Source organism: Equus caballus, chromosome 15, assembly GCF_041296265.1.
Source record: "Equus caballus isolate H_3958 breed thoroughbred chromosome 15, TB-T2T, whole genome shotgun sequence".
Taxonomy (NCBI): Eukaryota; Metazoa; Chordata; class Mammalia; order Perissodactyla; family Equidae; genus Equus; species Equus caballus.
In genome coordinates, this window is record NC_091698.1 from 90,190,851 (window position 1) to 90,212,076 (window position 21,226).

Below are 21,226 nucleotides of genomic sequence, written 5' to 3' on the forward strand. Positions count from 1 at the left end.
GGACACAGAGATGAAAAGATGGACCTGGCCTTCAAGGAGCTCATGGCCTACGAGAGGAAATAAACAGACACTTATACAAGCTTGATAAAGTGCTATAATCAGAGTGGAATACTGGTTAAGTGCAAAGTGCTTCATTTTTCTTGAAGATTAGCTAAATAAAGTTTTAATTAGCTCTTGAAGAATCTAGAAAACAGTTCATTTGTGAAAGAAAGGATATTTCAGGTCAGGACTGTGCTGGTTAAAAGGCACAGTTGACAACATTGCTACTTAAGTCTTTTAATATGAGTTCTTCAGACAAACAAAAACTATCTAAAATAATGAAGCAGCGTCATGAATTTTCTTAGTTGTCTATTAATAATATAAATCAGCCTAACCAGTTGTTCTCAAAGTGTGGTCCTGGGACCAGCCGCATCTTCTCAAAGCTTACAAATGCAAATTCTCAGGCCCCAACCCAGACCTACTGAATCAGGGATTTTGGTGGTGGAGCCCAGCAATTAGTGTTTTAACAAGCCCTCCAGAGGATTCTGATGCATGCTCAAGTTTGAGAACCATTGGCCTAAGCTAACAGGAGTTCATGGAATAGTTGAAAGTTCATGGATTTTGAGGACAGACAGACCTGGGTTGGAATCTCACCTCTCATACTTAATAGGTATGTGACTGTCATCTACCACCTAGTGTCTGTGAGCTTTGGTATTTTCATCTATAAAATGAAGATAATAATACTTCCTTTCCAGGGTTGTGGTGAGGATTGGTTGATAAAATTTAAACAAAGTGTCTAACACTGTAGCTAGCACGTGTAGGCTTTAAATAAATGATAACTACTACTATTATTAGTTATTTTTTAAACATATTTTTCCCAGTGAATTTATTACTTTCACTTATGGAATAAAAATGTGAAAATGTGAAAAACTCATATTTTTGCTTTTAGATCCAAATGCTCAAGAAGTTGAGGACATCTACGGACTCTGTGGTCAAGTAGAACACAAGCTAGCTTTCCTGAGAACTCATGTACCAAAGGAGATGAAACTTGTGCTCATCGGCCATTCAATAGGCTGCTATATTTCCCTTCAGATTTTGAAGCTTGCCCCTGAGCTCCCAGTAAGTATGCCTCAGGAGGTGACTCCAGGGGCTTTGTTATGCACTTGCACACGTCCTCCTCGGCTTTCCTTTTCTCTTCTGTTTCTTGTATAATTGATAAACAGAACAGAGAGAGGGATCTTTGGTGGCTTTCTTTGTCCTTCCCTCCATATCCCTGTGGCCCTATGTGAGTGTATGTTCATGCAATTTCCATAACATTTCAAAAAATAATGCTGAAGGAGGTAGGAACTTTCCAAATGAATGCCTTTTAATCTAGGGTTATTTGGAATTCTTAAGTTATGTATAAGTTGTCTTTTATAAATGAATATTTAAGAGCAGTCACCAGCCAAGACCAAGACAAGAATCTGTCTTTATTGAAAGAGTATTTTGCAAATGTTCATGCCTCCTTTCAAAGGGAAAAAATTTATCATCATCATCATTGACAGGCAAGCAGCTGTCCTTATGGAATACCAAATCTTTATTAGTCTTAAGTCTGGATCCCTATCTGTTCTATAGCTTGGAGGCTTTTTTGAGACAGTCATTCATTCGTTCATTCATAAATACTTATTGGGTGCCACTATGTTCCAGATATTAAACAAGACACTGGAAACACAACGCCCTATTTAAAGTGCCCAGAAAAGATTGTGAACTACAAGAAACTTCAAAACAAAACAGAAACTTGTACTTTCACTAACATATACCATTGAAATGACCCATTGAATGGACGGGTCACAAATTATTTCTTCAACAAAAATTATTACTTCATTCAACAAACATATATTAAACACTGCTGTGTGTCGGGCCTTGTGCTGTATTTTGAGGATGTCCCAGTGAATAAGACAGTCTTTGAGGTAAGAGAGTCTGAAGTCTAATGGAGGAGACAGACTAACCCATAGGTGTGCTAACTGCTATCTTATGTAAGCACAGGGTGTGTGGGAGCATGAAGGAGTGCTATTTAACCTGAATCTGGATGCAAGATATGGAGTGATTTCTTTGTGGAATCTCTCTGTCTTAGGATTTTGACTTTTCTCACCCCACGTGATAAAATATCTCCAGTGGAGCTTTGGAGCTTACTAGAAATTTGTTCCTTTTCCTGCCATCTTGACACACTTACTTCTTCTTCTTTTTTTTTTTTTTTTTGAAGAAGATTAGCCCTGAGCTAACTACTGCCAGTCCTCCTCTTTTTGCTGAGGAAGCCTGGCCGTGAGCTAACATCCATGCCCATCTTCCTTCCATGTCCGCACCCGGGATCCGAACTGGCGAACCCCAGGCCGCCGAGAAGTGGAACCTGCAAACTTAACCACTTCGCCACTGGGCCAGCCCCCTGACACACTTACTTCATGCTCATAATTGCCCTTAGGAAAAGTATGACTGTAGCCTCCCTGGGTGTGGTTTTTAATACCAAATGGAGGTTGTTAATTTTCTCTTATTGGGTATGAGAAAATGTATTTTTTATTTCTAAATGTAAATTCAATAAATTCAAGATAGCACTCCATTCACTATATTATTGCTTCTACTCTGTTTCTTTCCTCCCTAGATAAGGTGTCTTGGTCAGAAAGCAGACTTCATTTTTGTTTTTAGCATTTTGCATGGCTTCTAATCCCTCTGTGTGTTCTCAATCTCCTCTCTAGCACTCTGTTATGAGGTTACCATCTCTACAGTGTTCAGCCCTGCCACTTAGTGGTTCTGTTTGCACAGTTGCTGCGAGTGCTGGCTCTAGAGCCAAGACAACTAGGTTCAAATATTTGCTGTCATATTTTGTTTGTGTGACCTTGGACAAGTTATTGAATCTCTCTGTGCCTTTGTTTCCTCATCTGTAAAATGAGGATAATAAAATGTTCTGCAATATTTTAAGGATTTAAATGTTCAAAGGAGTTTTGTGAGGCATTATATAAAGAATTAAGAATGGTACCTAAAACTTGAAAGTTCCCTACAGGTATTAGCTATTATTATGATGATGGAAATGACAGTGGAATCATTGGCTCAGTCATTAGGTTAACAACTGTATTAGTTACCTACAGCTGTGTAACAAATTGCTGCAAAACTTAACAGCATAAAATGATACACATTTATTCTCTCACTGTTTCTGTGGGTCTGGCATCTGGCCACAACTTAGCTGAGTCCTCTGCTTCAGGGTCTCTCATAAGACTGTAATCAAGGTGTCTTCCAGGACTTCACTCTCTTCTGAAGATTTGAATTGAGAAGGATCTGCTTCCAAGCTCACTCACATGGTTCTTGGCAGGACTCAGTTCCTCAAGGGTTGTTGGACTGAGGGCCCTGGTTCATCACTGGCAGCTGAGTGGAGGCTACCCTCAATTCTTTAACACGTGGGTCTTTCTAACTTACCTCATCAGAGCAAGTGTGGGAGAAGAGCCAGAGAAAGAGTCTGCTGGCAAGATGGAAGTCACGGGCTGTAACCTAATTACAGAAATGATATCCCATTACTTTTATAGTATTCTATTGGTTAGGAGCAAATCACCAGGTCCAGCCCCCACTCAAGAGGAATGGATTACACTGGAAGATGAATATTAGAAGGTGGGATCACTAGGGGCCATGTCAGAAGCTGCCTACCCCACCACTACTACAGTTAGGATTTCACTTGTGTAATGTACAATCAAGCATGTAAATATATAGATACATATAAATTAAAATACTGAGTTTATTTCCCAGTGTAGGAAGTGATTTGGTCATGTCAAATAAATGTAGCAAACTGATATGAAGTACAATTTGTGGTTATTAGTTGTTCTAGATGTTTTAAAATTTTTAAAAAACGTTTCAAAGAGAGTACGTGCATATTTGAAATAATAATAGCATTACTATTTGTGATGGTTCATCTTATGCGTCAGCTTGACGGAGCTAAGGGATACCCAGATAGCTGGTAAAACATTATTTCTGGGTGTGTCTAGAAGAATGTTTCTGGAAGAGATTAGCAGAATGAGTAAAGATCTGCCCTCACCAATACAGGCAGCATCATCCAATCCGGTAAGGGCCCAAATAGAACAAAAACTTGGAGGAAGGGCGAATTCTTTCTCTCTTTCTTCTTGACCTGACCTCCATCTTCTCCTGCCTTTGGACATTGGAGCTCTGGATTCTCAGGCCTCCAGACTTCGAGACTTACACCAGCGGCACCCGCAGTTCTCAGGCCGTCAGCCTCTGACTGGGAGTTATACCATCGGCTCCCCTGGTTCTCAGGCTTTCGAACTTGGACTGAATTACACCACTGTCTTTCCTGGTTCTCAGCCTGCAGACAGCTTATTGTGGGACTTCTCAGCCTCCATAGTCACATGAGCCAATTCCTACATTAAGTCTCTTTTTATATATATCCATATATATGTGCTGTTGGTCCTGTTTCTCTGGACAACTCTGACGAATACACTTTTCTATAAATATAGGGAAGAAAATACTCATTTCTGAATCCTTCACAGTTTATTAACTTAATCACAGATCTGTCCTTTTGATTTTGTTTGTTTGTTCCACATCTGTTCTGCATGTAATATACAGATTATCTTGTGAATATTTGAAAACAGTTGTTCAACACTTTTGTTTTGAACCCATCTCTCTTTTTTGGCTTGCATTCACAATGTCTGTTGGGAAAGAAGTCCAATGCATCTTAAGGTAAATGTAGCTTCTTATAGCTTCTTCAGCTTTATAACTTTCTAATTATTGGTCTACTTTCAGATGTTCTTGCCCTTGCACGAATAGGAAAAGGGAAAAGGAAGGTGAAACAGGAGCTTAACCTAGTCTGTTTGTGGAGACATAACTCATACTATGATTATAGAGTTTTCAGAGAAACATGCGAAACTGTGTTTTCTTAAAAAAGGTATATTCTAGAAAATAATGCATGCAATAAATTGTGCATAAAGGTCACCCAGGAAGGAGGGTGAACATCTGTATGATTTTTTTTATTATTCAAAAGCTTTATCTGGTTTCAATTAACTGCATTGTTGAAGTCCTCCTACATGTCTTTAAACACCTGGCCCGGTTAATATTGGCGGTGTGACCCCTGCTGAAGTGTTGAAATTTCAGTGTCTCTAGGCTGCTCTAAGACAGCACAGTGCCTGCGTGCCTGAAGGTAGCATGACACGCTCCATTTAAGATGCATTTGACAATCAAGTAAGTTTGTGTAAGCCAGAGTGTTGCAGTCCCTAATCATTTTGCCAAAAATAAGTTAGCTGTTATGTTTTATAACATATGAAGTGCAATAATAAGAAACTTGTGTTTCCATCTCTTCTGTTATTTTTACTGGAATATTTGACTCCCATAAGATTTTGAGGACATATGTGTAGTTTAGTAGCTGGTTTATTTGGTTTTATTTTGGTTCAGTTCTTTACAATATTTTTGTAACTAATTATAGGAAACTTTGGTCTTAACATCATTTTAAGAGACTTACTGCATATTTTAAACATAGTATCTGACCTATATTTTAATATACTAAAAAAAATCGGCTCTTTTAAAAATATGGTATTGAAATTTTTTTTAAGCGAATTTGGAACCTAGCATTATAGAAATTCTTCATATATTTTGACAGTAATGTCCGGAGTAAAAAACTCAAAAAGAAGCTGAGAAAATCAATAATTGGAAGACTGTTAAATAGTAGCTATTGTGACTTATAATAATAAACACAATTTTAGATTCATAGGATCTTAGAGCTGAGGTGGGCTTTAAGAAAATCTAGTCCCATCTTTCATTTTATAGGTGGGAACTGAGAGAAAAGTGCCTTGCCAGGATTCAGCCTCTGTTCTGTGTGAAACCAGGAATGGGGTACGGTTATATTAGCTGTGGGGATAAGGAGAGTCTAAGAAGATATTTGATGGCTCATTTGATGGCTCTTTCAACCTTTGGGTGACAGCAGAGCCTACAGATAGTGTGGTATGTTCTGGAGTGTACACGCTAGCTTCATGCAACTCATTACATTGCAGCTCAAGGAATAGGAGACCCCATGAATACTGTTCAAGCAATTTGGGCTGAGGGGACGACATGGGAACAAAAAAGTAGCAGTCTTATCCTCACTATCTAGAATCTTCTTTCTCTCAACATCAATTCTCTGTACGTTAAAAATGTACCATCTGATTTTCCCAATAAATTGTTTGCATAAAGTTTAAGTTTGGAAGTTGAAAGCCTGTGATTCTTAACCAGACTCTGCACTGAGTCATGAGATGAACTTCAAGTAATTTAAATTTTATTTCCCTCTAAGAATTTATATAGTATTTAATGATAACACTTCCTCCCCTTCCAGGGGTATCAGATCTTTCAAAACTTAATTTTTATATTATTTGGCTTTCTTTGAGGAAAATGCACAATAACATAGAGCATCCTTTGCCTGTGTGGTTGGCAAAAATATCTTCTCTCTAAATGAAATTTCCAGATTAAACTCACTCCTTTAAGCACCAGACTGTTTTATCCAATTGGATAAAAATTTGTCTAAAATATATTATTTATTTATCTGCCTTCTTCAAGAATTAATATTGATTATGGAGGAATTAGTGACTCAAGGACATCATTTTGATAGTGTTATTCTACTACCATCAAAGGGATTTTGCCTTTGTCCTGAAATTTCTTAGATGACAGTGCTTTTTTAAAAACATTCTCTTGTCAATTTATTTTATAGTTTTTCTATCTCCTCATTCAGTGTTAGGTGCCTCTTCTTTTCCCTACTTAAAATTTGTTGTTACTAATTTCCTGTGAGTAGAGAAAACACATAACCGTATTAGAATTTTGTCTCAAGTAAGAATGAACAGGTCTTAAATGAAGATAGATAAGTAAAACTGACAAAATTAAGGACACGGATTTGTTATTGCTCAGAGCCTTTTTTCTTTTGTTTCTTTTGGGATCTCCAGTGGTGTTTCAGATACTCAAAATTTGAGAGACTCAAAACACACTGCAAGTACAGCCGAGAATCTTGAAAAATCTTACTGAAAGAGAATAGCGTGTTAGATCATGATGTTGATTCAGGAGTACATCTCATCTACATTAGGGAAAAAAATAAATTCAAATATTCTGCAAACAATGAGATTATTGAGACAGTTTGTGGTGCACTTAACATTATTCTGATGAACCTTCATGTCTGTAGTCAAAGTTAGACATTTTTATGAGAAACATTCATATAACATCACTAAGTTGTGTGCAACATTCCAGGTAATCTAGAGGGAGGAGGAATAATAGGCAATAATTCATCTGTCAGAGTAACTGTTGTCAGAGTCCTGTCCCTAGATCAAGTGATAAGAAGGCAAAATCAGGCAGGACCGTAAGGCTCTAAATGTTTTGGAGAGGTGGCTTCTAATTGGGAGGATGGGGAAAACCTTCATGGAAGAGCTGGCATTTGAAGAGGGAAAGGAAGAGTCAGTATTTAGAATGGTTTAGAAGTAGAGAATTTGATGTTTTGGTGGTGGGGGCTTGCCATGAATTCTAAGCAGTGGGAATAGTATGAAAAACAAGAGAAATGGTTTTTATCACTGAGCACATGAAGAGAGCAGTGGGTAGTCTGATTGTGTGCAGCATAGTGTGCATAAAGGGAGCAGTGGGATATGAGAACCTAGGCTGATAGAAGAGGAGGGACAAGAGAGTTTGAACTAGAGGGTTTGGACTCTGAACAGCGAGGAGCCACTGAGGGATCTGTGACGATAATAATCATGCAACAGGTAAATGAATCTCTCAATGAAAAAGAGAATGAAATGGGGAGAATGTGTAGAATAAAAAGCAAACAACCAAGAAATAAGCAAGTCTACTAGTCCAGATGAGAAATAATGAAGACAGTATATGGGATTTGCCCGGGAATGTTGTTAAGGGAGAAAAGAAACAGGTCATGGATGTACATTAGGGGAATGACTTCATTTGTTGAAACAGGTAATGAAGAGGAGGAAGAGACAAAGGTATAATAATTTTCCAGACTATTGGCTGCAGTCCGTTAGTGAATCCTGAAATCGCCTCAGTGGGTTGCAACCAGGGGCTCGCTCAAGATGAGGTAGACTATGCTACAGTAACACAGTATCAGTGGCATTTGACAACAAAGATTTGTTTATTGCTCATGATGCAAGTCTTTTGAGGGTAGGCTGCCCCCGTGTAGTTCTCTTCATGCACTCTTAACTCCAGAGTCTAGATTGATGGGGTAGGTTCTATCTGGAATATTCCAGTCTCGTGGCAGAGGATAGAAAGGAAGTAGTGGACCACACAGTGCATTTTAAAACCTTAGCCTGGAAGTGATGTTTGTCACTCCTCACACTGCATTGGACAGAGCAAGTCACATGACCAAGTCTGCCATCAGTGAGGCTGTGAAATATAATCCTTTTCAGAGAAGGGAACCTACGTTTGTGAACAATAACAAACATTTATAAAAAACTATATACTAAAATAGAGTAAAATAGAATAGAAAATATTAGAATGTATTGTATTGTAATAAAGATATGTATTGTGAAACTTTTGTTTAGCTTTTTATGAGTGTGCACTGATATCCTAGATTACAATGTAGAATGCATTTCTTACTGTGGGTCAAGGTAAAAAAAAATTGAAAGCCATTAACTTACACTAGAGTATACTACAGAAGCTAAGACAAGAGAAAGGAGAATGTCAAGAAAGACATAAATGGTGTATTAAAGATGGTCACAGATTCTTTGCCATTCCTCTCTCAAGAAGTGAAGTCTCTTTCCCTTCCTCTTTGAATGTGGGCTGAGCATGTGACTTGGTTTCACTAGTAAGAATACAGTGGAAGTAATATTCTGGTACTTCCAAGCCCAGGCTTTACAGGGCACTGGGAGCTTCCACTTCCTCCCTCTTGGAAGCTAGCTGCCGTACTAGAAGTCCAACTACCTGAGACCACCATGCTGTGAGAAAGCCCAAGCTGGCCACATAGGATGACTCATGAGGCACCAGATACAGCCAAGTGAGTGACCCCAGCCAATGCCATATAAGCACAAGTCCAGCTAAGCCTGTTTGAATTCCTGACCCCAGAGAATCAGAAAGAATAATCATTGTGGTTTTAAACCATAAGTTTGGGAATGGTATGTTATGTAGCAGTAGGTAAATGAAACAAGGTAACAGAGTTGAGTGTAACAAAGGTTGAAGAGAAGGAGATCTTAAAGCTTCTGGTATTAGTAACTGGAAGGTCATTGATGACCTCAAAGAGAACATTTTAGTGAAATAATGGCAGAAGGAATTTGATGATAACTTGAGGAAGAAGCTGGTCAAAAGAACATGTTTTTCCTGTATGTGGGAGAGAATTTAACATATGCCGAGGGGAATAGCCTGTGCAGAGAGAGGTGTTGAAAGAGAGAGAAGAACATTTCTTGGAGCAGATTTTCTTCTATTTGTCTTTTAAGCCTGTACACTTGAAAACTAGGGACATTGAATTTTTCTTAATCTTTGACTGTGTCCTTGTAAAAGTGTTTCTGTGACTTCTACCTGGTTCTTCATTTGTGTCTAGAAACCTGAACCAGTTTTTAAAATTGATGCATTGTCATTACTAACAGTTATACCCAACATTTATTTGAGATTTATAAAACATGTTCACATATAACACGGTCATTTAACTTCCTAATTTTTCCCATTTTACAGATAAAGAGACTGAAGTTCTAAGGAGTTATGTATCTAACCTATATGTCAGTTAGCTAGTCAGTAGCAGAACCAGGACTCTGTAGTCTGTTTTCTAACTTTTTCTACCTTTCCCGTTATCTGCTTTCCAGGTGAAGTAGTTAGGAAGGTTATGATTACAGACAGTTAGAGTAAGACACCAAAACCTATTTGACTGAAATGTAAAATTTATACTGTTGTTTCTATAATACCTGAGTTCTTCAAATATACTTGAGAGTTTTGGTGGGAAGCAGGTGAATGCTTTGGGTGCAGGGAAGTTCGGAGAGAACTGGGAGAAATGAGAACATGTGTGGGTGTTCTGGAGCAGAGAGCATAAAGGGAGTTGGTGTTGAGGCATGGGCCCAGAGCAGAAACTGAACTCAGAAGACGGTGACTCAGAATCCTAGAATTGAGCTGGGGGCAGAATGAGAGATTAGAATGTGAAGGGAACTGGAGGATTCTGCAAACACTGTGCACAGTAGGTCCACAGTTGTATCCATGTGACCCATTAGTGAACTCCGGTGTGTGAAAACCACAGAGGTTAGGCACTCAACAACTGACTACTCTGGTTTGTGAAAGACTCTCCATTTCAGAAAACAGTAAATCCCCTGCTCTGAAGAAAGTTTGTATTGATAAAATACTGTTTTTCCAATTACTTATGCATTTATTTAAATATATATTTATCTGTTTATGTTTGTGCACACATTATCTTTTCGGAATTCCCTAGGAGACTACCTTGCTGAAGACTAGACCCATGGAAAGTTTCAACTTTTCAACTTCAGCCATTTTGTAGATATCTGCATATTTAAAAAAAAAAAAAATCCTAAAATTGCTTTCAAAGTGGAAAAATTGTGTGGGCTTTTTTCATCTTTTCATAACTCAAAAACTACTTAATATATTTTTCTCAAACTTTGCAAAAAAAAATCACCTTTGGGCTGAAACCAAGCATGGAAAATTTCACCACAAAGGGCTGATTTTTTGGAAAGCTGCAAGAAAGTGAAAACAAGGGTTTATAATAGAACATTCTTCATGCATGTTAATACTTAGTACTTTGTCTAATGCATTTCATCTGAGAATTTCTGAACTCTTTTTGGATTTAAATATTAAGCCATTTTATTTGTATGTCTGTACTATACTGTCAGACATGGAAAATTCCCCCTATCCTTTCAAAGATCCAGTATATTGGGAGTTAATTAGTGAGATGCGTTTAAAGGGACAGGTAGGGCAAATAAAGTGAAGTGGGTACCAGCCAGAGAAAACCTTACACTTACTGCCTAAACCCATTTTATCACCACCTCTTCCTGGCCCAAGAGTCGCTGTGAGTAGAATGGATGACACAAGACACTCATTCAAATACCTAAGCCTGTAGTTCTCAAAGCAGCATCAACATCACCTGGGATCTTGTTGGAAATGCCAATTATTTGGCCCCACCCAGATCTGCTAAATCCAAAACTTTAGGGCTGAGACCCACTCATTCAGTGCTTTTGCAAGTGCTGCTGGTGATTCCAGTTTGAGAACCACCAACTTAAGCTTTCTAAAGGCTTGGAACATGGAATGTATTGAGATGCTATAGACAGGTAAATCTGTCCCTGGTCTTTCTGTAACGTGTCATCTCTGTCTTCTTATATCATCCTTTGGAAGCAGGAAGACTACTAATCAGGTTCCCTAAAAGAAAGATCTTCTTTTCTGTGTTTCATGTTGTCTTGTTCTTTCCACCTATGACTTTATCCACAAGCACAGTGACCCCTCCTGCCTTTAGTAAAGGTGCTGATATCCAGCTTGTTCGGGGAAACAGCACTACCTGATGTATTTTCCCTCTTCCTTGAGTTATCTGGGTCAAACCTGGGATGGGACTATATATTTCTTTTTCATTTCTTTGAAGTCTTAGTTCCAAGATTTAAGGGGCAAAGTAGCAGAGGTCTGTCAGTGGAAGCTGATTTAAGCCCTGCTCTTTTGTGTGAAGTTCTCAATCTTATGTTTTGCAGCAGCCCTCTGCATTCCAGCAAACTCCAATGTCTATATTACTGTCTTTAGGTGCTAAAGTAGTTGTGTATGTGGCATTGTAACAGATTTTGAGAATATTCTCCTGGTGACAGAAGTCACCAGTCAGTTGTGTGTGGGCCTTTAGCCAATCATGGTGCCCAGCTTCTTGAGAGGATGGAGACTTAGGGGTATCCTGGGGGCGGAGTTTAAAGCAGCTGGGGTGTATTCAGGCGCAGCCTATCACAGTGACGCATGAATACAGCTATCTAAACTAATACAGGTGGAGAGGAAAAAGTGACACCTTTTTAACTGTTCATTTAAAATTTGTATTATGGAAAATTTCAAATGGAAAAGTAAAAATAATTGCAGAATGAATTATCCAGTTTAATATAGCTACTAATATTTTGTTATCTTTACCTCATTTTTTTCTTAACTACTTTCAGGTAAATTGTAGCCCTCATGATATTTCACCCTTAAATACTTCACTGTGCGTCTTTTAAAAAGGACCTTTTCTTGTATAACTGCCATGTCGTTATCGCACCTAACAATGTTAATAGTAGTTCTTTGATATCATCTAATATAGTCCATAGCAGATTTTCTTTATCCCCAAAATGTCTTTATAGTTGGTTTGCAAGATCTTACTTTAAATTAAAGGTTTTCCTTTCTAATTATAATACTGTATATTTGTAAAAATCAGAAAGGTAGGGAAAAAAAGTTAAAAAAGTAACTTTGAAGATTGTGCCTTTGAAGATTGCTATAGTATCCAGAAAGACATATTAAATGTGCCACAAATTGCTTTTAATGTGCAGCAAGTAGCTTCTTACAACAGAATGTGAAATTGTTTGAAGAAAGATATGGATAGATCTGATTATAATTTGTTATAGAGAAACTTGGTGTAAGAGTTTATGATATTATATAGGTGATTTTAAAATGAATTAACTAGTCCCTTGAGTTTCCATCCTTAGATCAGAGGGGATAACACAGCACGCCTTCGCAATTTTGTTTTTATTTAATAGAAAAAAATGAAAATTTGAGCTGTTTTTTCACTTTTATTTATTACAATGTAAAAATTTATTTCAGGGGCTGGCCCGGTGGTGCAGTGGTTAAGTTCGCACATTCCGCTTCTCCGTGGCCGGGGTTCGCCAGTTTGGATCCCTGGTGCGGACATGGCACCGTTGGCACGCCATGCTGTGGTAGGCATCCCACATATAAAGTAGAGGAAGATGGGCATGGATGTTAGCTCAGGGCCTGGCTTCCTCGGCAAAAAAGAAGAGGACTGGCAGTACTTAGCTTAGGGCTAATCTTCCTCAAAAAAAAAAAATTTTATTTCAAATACCTAATTCTGTTGTAGATATTTTGAGCAATTAAAGATTAAATTATTATTAACTATTTTACTATAATTATGAATTATATTACTATAATTATAATTTATGGCTCTTATTTAATTCTTTCAACAACTCTTTGAGGAGGCTATTATTATTTTCATTTTATACATGAGGAAACTGAGACTTAGCAAGGACAAAAGTAACTTTCTCAGGGTTAGACAGCTAGTAAGGGACTGTGCTAGGATTTGAAACCACATATGTTTGACTCCAAAGTCCATATTCTTGCCCCTAGGCTAAAAGGTTAACTTATGATTACAAAGAATTTGTAGAAATCAGTAAAAAGAACAGCAACTTCTCAGAAAAGTGCAAAGGGCATGAACAGATAATTCACTGAAGAAGAGCTAGCTAATAAAATCTGTCAAAAAATGTGTACCTAGCACAATGTGTAACATGGTGCTTAACAAATTAGTATATGGTGGTACTGAATAATGTCTGTTTATTCAGTATAGTAGTACTTAATGATGTTTGGTGAGTGTACCTTAACAGTTACAAGATGAGCTGCTACTATTGCAGTATTTAAAAGAAAAGGTTCAGTGTTGTGTGTGTATATTTCTGTACACATTTTTAGAGAGTCTGAACAGGTAAAGGCTAGGTGGCTTATAGTGGTGATCTCCACCGGTTAGAGGTAAGGGTCTCTTGGAGGTGGAGACTCTACATTGTTTCTGTTTTTTTACCATGATCAGGTGTTATCAGAAAAAGTTAATTCCTGTACAACGTGTCCATACTGTCTGATGGTACTAATTCTTTCCTTTGGAATCTATATTAAGAAAATGTCAAAGAGAAAAGAACTGTGCAAAAATATTATTTGTTATAACAAAAAATTGGAAACATCCTAATGTCCAACTCCAAAAGAAAGGTTAAGTAGAGTATGGAATATGCAAAAGACATTGTAATACATAAAAGTTAATTATAGAATATTAAGAAGGATGTTAAAATATGTAGAGAATATAAGAGTACAACTATATCAAAAGAAAACATTCATTAAAAAGCTTGAAAGCTTAAAAATCAAATTACCAAAATGAATATAGTGGTTGTGTTTGAGTGGTGAGTTTTGGGCTGATTTACTTTTCTATCTATTTTTTGTTTTCAAAATTTCCTTTAATGGCATATATTTCTTCACTATTATAATCATTTAATGATTTGCATTTTCTGTCTTTTTTTAAAAAGCAATTTGGTTGTATGACTTCGTAACAGAAAGTTGGTTCAGGAGAGGGAACGTTTTTGGTAATTTGTTACACAGCAATAGGTAAGAAATACAAGGGGAAAGTAAAAGCGTAATGTCATCTTCATGGTTTCTCTGCAGGTAAACCCAGCCCTGAGACCAGCAGTGGCACTAAGTCGGTAGCAGCCTCTTTGGCAGTAGCAGCCATCCTAGCCTCTTACCTTTTCTTACCTACTCTTCCTACTCTACTCAATTAGCTAGGCTTTTGGCCTTCCTTGCGATTTTTTATTAACCCTGCCCCCTGCAAATTACTTGGGGTTGTTGATAGGTATGCCTTTTAATGGCCTGCCTCATGGTTGCTATTCAAATGTGAAAACAAAATCACAAATTGGGATTAGCATCATCATTCATCCCACTGCTAAGGTGCAAGAGACCTTTTTCAAAAAAATACAGGCATATTCAAATATCGTTGAACCACGAGGTTCATAGTGACTAGGACTTTAAGAGGCTCTGGGGTATGAGTGAGTGGCCCATGCTAAGGCAGAGGTGTTGTCTGTGTGAATGTCCGTGCGATTGGATGGGTACAGGTCTGAAAAATATAGCTTGTACCTTGCTACATTTAGACCTTGTTATGCCAGTGACCTGAGTGTTCCCAGAGGAACAAATCCATAGAACCTCAGGGGATGGAGCATAGCAGTCCGAGAAAGAATAACATGGAAGAGAGTGGAAACAGATGAACAAAATTCTGTGAAATTTTTTTTGTGGCTATTATTTATTCCAGCCAGAAGATTCTTTTTAGGTCTATCTGTTTGCAGAGAGAAGAAATATGAATGTGATCTTTAAGGAAGGAAAAGGCTCTCTAATATGGTCACCCAGTGTGCATGAGACTGCTTTACCCTCCCTTCTTGCCCATATGGAAAATCTGTGAGCAATATGAAACATAGGCCACAAAAAATTCTCTGAAGTGGAAAAAGCCTAGGAGGCACTAAATGAAAGATATTTCACAAAAGTAAAATGTGGTTGTTTGGGATCTCTCATTCCAAGCCAGTTCAGGCTAATTGTATTTGGTTGGGAAGAAGCCAGATTGTCAGGTATCAGGGAGGTATATTGATGAGTGGATAAAGACTGAAGCCAGCATCATTTCTGGCACCCTATCCCTAGGAAACCAGGCAGTAAATCATTTCCCAGTAGCAGCTGTACAGAGACCAGAGGGAGCACACCTGAATGAAGTCTGTAGACAGTCCAGAAAACTTCATTTCAACAAATTATTTTATCTCCTCATCGGTATAGTGTGGGAGCTTCTGTAATCAGCCAAGTTGAGTCGTAGAGATTCAACCTTTTCCTCTTTCATAAGCTACTACCCTCGGGAAAGTGCTGAGGAGCTTCTTGTGCCCTATTACAGAGAAGAAAAGGTCTGAGGGCTTCAGGAATATTATGTGAATGTGATTGACACTGATTCAGAAGAGATTTCATAAAAACTGAAGGACAGATTCTGCTTATCTGGGTGCCAGGGGAGCTCTCCCAGGGTCATCCGAGGGAGATGGCCTCAACTTGTCTCCCTCAGTCATGGTCCCTGCACCTGCACCTGCCCTGTGCATACCTCGTGCTCCTTTCTGACTCTTAGTATTTCTTTTTTTTTTTTTTTTTTGCTGAGAAAGGTTCACCCTGAGCTAACAGCTAACATCCGTTGCCAATCTTCCTCTTTTTTTGGCCAGGGGAGGCAGATTCACCCTGAGCTAACATCTGTTGCCAGTCCCCATCTTTTTTTTTTTTTTTTTGCTTGAGGAAAATTAGCCCTGAGCTAAAGTCTGTGCCAGTCTTCCTCTACTTCTTATGTGGGATGCCTCCACAGCATGGCTGATGAGTGGAGCAGGTCTGAGCCCTGGATCCGAACCCAGGCCCCTGGAGCAAAGTGCACAGAACTTTAACCACTTGGCCACAGGGCTGGCCCCAACCAATCCTCCTCTTTTTGTATGTGAGCTGCCACGACAGCATGGCCACTGACAGACCAGTGGTGTAGGTCCACGCCCAGGAACCAAACTCAGACTACCAAATGGAGTGCACTGAACTTAACCACTAGGCCACCAGAGCTGGCCCTGACTGTTAGTATTTCTTTTTTTTTTTTTAAAGATTTTATTTTTTCCTTTTTCTCCCCAAAGCCCCCCGGTACATAGTTGTGTATTCTTCGTTGTGGGTTCTTCTAGTTGTGGCATGTGGGATGCTGCCTCTCAGCGCGGTCTGATGAGCAGTGCCATGTCCGCGCCCAGGATTCGAACTAACGAAACACTGGGCCGCCTGCAGCAGAGCGCGCGAACTTAACCACTCGGCCACGGGGCCAGCCCCTGTTAGTATTTCTTTTTGTCTACTTCCTTTCTGCTTTTTCCTACCATCACCTAACAGATGCCTTCTGTCCATCTTTAAAACCATCTCAAATGCAAACTCCTATGTGAACTCTTTCCTGATTCTTCCCAGTCATTTTTACTGTCCTTCCTTCATAATACTTTTCTCATAATTCTTATATATTTCCACCTGGGATTATAGGCATTGCCTATTTATTTGGTGCTATTAGATTTTTTTAGCTATTATTTTTTTTAATTGAGGTATAATTTACATACAGTAACTCTTTTTCTCTCTCTGCTTCAGTCTAGATATTTTCTCCTGACCTCTTTTCCAGTTCACTAATCCTCACTTCAGCTATTTATAAACTCATTTGAAACCCATCTATTGCATTCTCAATTTCAGTTTCCATTTTATTATTTTCGTAGTTACCAATTCCCAAAACTCTCCATCTTGTCATTTAATTTCTTGATCATATTAATCACAGTTATTTTAAAGACTTTATTCTCCTTCGTACTATCAACATTTTTTTTAAAGTACAATTATTTATTCTTAAAAAGTAAAAATTCAGAGATGACATTTGAAATTAAAATAAATAATGATTATAATGGATAGTTCTAATATCTAAGTCTCATGCAGTTGCATTTCTTTTCTGCTTTTTCCTTATTTGTTTTTGGTCATATTGCCTTGTCCCTCAGTATTCTTGTGTATTAGAGTTCTCTAGAGAAACAGAGCCAATAGGATGTGTGTGTGTACAGAAAGAGATTTACTGTAAGGATTTGGCTCTCACCATTATGGAAGCTGACAAGTCCCAATGTCTGTGGTTGGCAGGCTAGAAACCCAAGAGAGCCGATGCTGTAAGTTCTAGTCTGAAAGCAGGCAGGCTCAAGACTCAGGAAGAGTTGAGGTTTCAGTTCGAGTCCAAAGGCAGAAAACACCAATGTCCCAGCTCACAGGCAGTCCGCAGAAGGAATTCTCTCTTATTCAGCCTTTCTGTTCTATTCAGACCTTCACCTGATTGAATGAGGCCCACTAATATTAGGGAGAACCATCTGTTTTAGTTGGTCAGCCAATTCTAATGTTAATCTCATCCAAAATACCCTTCTAGACACACTCCGAATAAGGTTTGACCAAATATCTGAGCTCCCCATGGCTCAGTCAAATTAACACATAAAACTAACCATCACAGCTTGGTAAGAATTTTTTTGATTGAATACCTGACATTATATGTGAAAAATTGTTAAGACAGCATGAGGCTCTGTCTTCCCCCAGGGAGAATTTACTTTTGCTTTTGACCAGTAGTTAGTAAGCACCGATCACTTTAATGCCATCAGAAATTAGGCTGAATCAGAGCTGTCTTTGTGAGGTCTGGTCTATTCCCAGTTCATCACTACTTCTAGGAGGTAGCCCTCTAGTCGTTCCCACTGAGAGCCTAGGGAACCTTCTCTGTAATGGGCACCAAAGGCCCAAGTTTTGACCCTTGAGCCCCACAAGATTTCCAGAAACTCTGTTCATCTTCTTGGCCTCTTAGGTACTGCTCATGAACCAGAAAGTAACTAAGAAGAGCTATTTCAGCACCCCTCTCTCTGTTTCCTTTTTCTCCAGGATTTTTGCCTTTCAAATCCCCTCTGCCTTTGAAGCTTTCAAGGGTACTTTTAAAAAATATTTTCCAGTTTTTCTAATTGTTCCTGGCAGGAAGATTGCCCTGCAGTCAGCTAGTCTGCCATCCCCTCTCCCCATCTCACCGTCACCAGCTGTTGCCTAACTTCAGGTTCTTCCAGCTTTGCTATGGAGAAGTAGACCATTTTGAGTTTTTGATTCTTTGTGTGACCTGTCTTTTTCTCTAAACCATTTTAGAATCTTTACTTTATCCCCATTATTATATTTTATACTGATATTCTTTGGGACTGTTTATCCTTTTTAATCTGGAAACTGGCATCTTTGGGTACTGAAAACTTCTTTTATATTTTTTTTCTCCTTGTTTTCTCATTATTCACACGTTAAATCTCCAAAAATGATTTTCTTGATTTATTTTGCTTTCCATTGTCCATCTCTTTTGTTTTTTTAGTTCTATACAATAAGAAATATGGGATATTTTCCTGACTTTATCTTCTAATTCATCCAATGAAAACTTCGGATTTCAACCTTTATGTATAATTTCTAAGAGATATTTCTTGTTCTTTTTTCCCTTTTGGTAGTAGCCTTTTTGTGTCATGGATCTCTCTCTCTCTCTGAGGAAAGCATATTTTGGAGTTTTATTCTCTTGCGTTGTCTCCGTTCATCCTGAATTCCTTCTTTCATGTTTTGTTTATGTCAATCTGTCTGCTGTAATGGAAGCTTTCCTCAAATGTCCAACATTCCTTGGTTATCTATTCATATTTAAGCATGAAGCACTGCTATCCTAGGAGGTTTGTGTGGAGGTGGACCCTGTCAGCTGGTCAGCTTCACTGCAGGTGTTTGGACATGTGTCCTGACTTTTTTGTGTGTTTGGTATTTCCCAGTGTCACTATCTGTATGTTTTTTCTGTAGAGCCATTAAGTTTCTCCAGAAGAAAAGCTTCAAAACTGCTCCCTGAGGGCAACATCACTGGGACAAAACAGCACAGGAGGCTGGTGTTTGCGTATGAGAGTGTCAGCTTCTAGTGTTAGGTTCCCACTTAATCCCCCTTTTCATGATGGCCTTTCCCCGCCTTTCTCCAGGCCTGGTGTACCCAGGTCAGAAAGCTCTCTCCTTCAATTTTTATACAGAAGAAACCTCCAGTCCTGAGCTGGGGTTGGGGAGGAGGAGTTGCTTGGAGGTATTAGATGAGGCAGTCGTCCCGGGGACTCCCTGCCCCTCAGCCAAACTTGCATTCTTTCAGTCTGCCATGTGCCGTGCGCTGTCACTGAGCCCCTGTTCCAGACTTGAAGGTACCCATGAACAAAGCAGATAAGAAGCTCTGCCCTCTCGGGGTTCATAGTCCACTAAGGGGAGGTGGTAAGAAATGTGAAAATATGCGTAAATGAATGTGTTCCAGGGTGATACTACCTTGATAAGAAGAGTGAAGCGAGGTAAAAGGGACTGGAAGTGCCATGGCTGGGGGATAGAGGGCAGTGGTGGACTGCACTTTATTTTTTAACATTTCATTTGGAAATAATTTCAAACTTACGGAAGAATTGCAAGAATAAGAATAATACATAGAACGCCATAGTCACTTTACTCAGATTTACTATTGTTAACAATAATTAAAAAATAACTATTTTACCTCATTTGCTTTATTATTTGCTCTCCCTCTCCCCTCCACCCCCGTCTGTCTCTGTCTCTCATATATATATATGAGAGGGGGTTAAGGAGGGCAAATGTGTGTGTGTGTATAAATAATATTTCTTTCTGAACCATTTGAGAGTAAGTTGAATATACCGTGGTCCTTTACCCCTAAAGGTCTTTTGAGGTGACTGAGTGTTTTAGTTGCTGGCTACAGTTTGAACTGGTAAGAGAGTATATGATTCCCATTTCCTTCACAGAGCATTTTCAGAGACCGTGGGGCATTTTTAATTGATAAGTTGTTGACTTATCATATTTGTATGTCAAGTACTCTTAAGAGTTGGCAGGGAAGTTTACAGGCTATCAGGCGTATAGTCTAGTCCTATTAGGGAAGGTAGGGGCCTTCCCAGAGGTGCTTGTCCCTTTCTGAGCTCCCTAGAAGCTGAGTCTTCAGAAGTTCAGTGAGGCAGTGGTAGGACTCAGGACCTAACTCGGGTTTCTGCTGAGCCTAGGAGATATCATGGCACCACCAGGAGGGATGCTGCCCTCAGAAAGCTGGTGTGTCAGGGTATCAGTGGGAGGAGGAACACCCCCTTCAGAGACCTGTGAAACAGAAGAGATGTTTAAAATTCATCTTTATTTCTTCCTGAACTGAAAGGAGGACAGATCCTTACCTGTTTCATTATCAAAGTTGGTATTGGGGTTTATGCACTTCCTTCGGTAACTTGGGCCTAACCATCTGCCGTGAATTAGCTGCTTGTTTTCCCAAGTTTTAATCTCAATCTCATGGGGTCTTAGCTGCCCCCCAACTGCTGGATTTGCTTTTTTCCAGATAAAATGGAACAGGAAAGCCATACTTTGCCCCTTCCTTTTGACTTCTGGCAAGTTGGGAGTGTTTACTGGGACAGCTGCAGTGGCAGAAATCCCCTATTGTCTGGTACATGCGCCCAGCGTGTGTCTCTGGCCACAGGCCTTTCCATGGTATCACTCCCCCCTTAATCTGACAACCTGTGACGGATACCTTTGCCTCATCTTCGTACAGGTATTAAAATTGTGTTTTAGTATGTGGAACTGAAGTGTACGTGTTTCACCATGTCTTTCAGCAAAGTTAAATGAGGAAGAATCTTTTTTAGTATTTTCCCCAAATAACCTTGAGCTCTGTCATCAGCACTTTGCTCACATAGCTACTCAGTGAATATATGTCAAACAGTTTCTCTTTCTGAGGCCTTTTTCAAAGGTTCCTAGGCCAGGATGAAGAAGAAGTTTTTCGTGCCCATTTTGTGTTTCTGTTGTACTCCTTATTTCTTTCCCATTGCGTGGTACCCATCATGCATTATTATAAATGTCTCTCCCACTAGACTTTAAGGTCTCTAAAAGCAGAGACTGTCTTGTTCACCATTTTGCCTCTAGCACTCACCACAGTATCTGGTGTATTGTAGGTGCCAGTACATCTTTAGTGAATGAACAAATGAATAAG

General features: G+C 39.0%; 1 protein-coding gene across 14 annotated transcripts in view; it reads left to right on the plus strand.

The window, feature by feature from the left end:
• The window catches only part of LDAH (lipid droplet associated hydrolase), a 98,172-nt gene that overhangs the window by 31,758 nt on the left and 45,188 nt on the right, over window positions 1-21,226 (plus strand). For 11 of the 14 annotated variants that reach the window (XM_001501695.6, XM_070235859.1, XM_070235861.1 and 8 more), the window contains one exon: window positions 929-1,098. In XM_001501695.6, coding sequence (XP_001501745.3) covers window positions 929-1,098 — 170 coding nt within the window. Of the gene's footprint in view, window positions 1-928; window positions 1,099-12,702; window positions 12,816-21,226 lie in introns of all 14 variants that reach the window. The other 3 variants (XM_070235868.1, XM_070235870.1, XM_070235869.1) reach the window with 1 other exon arrangement.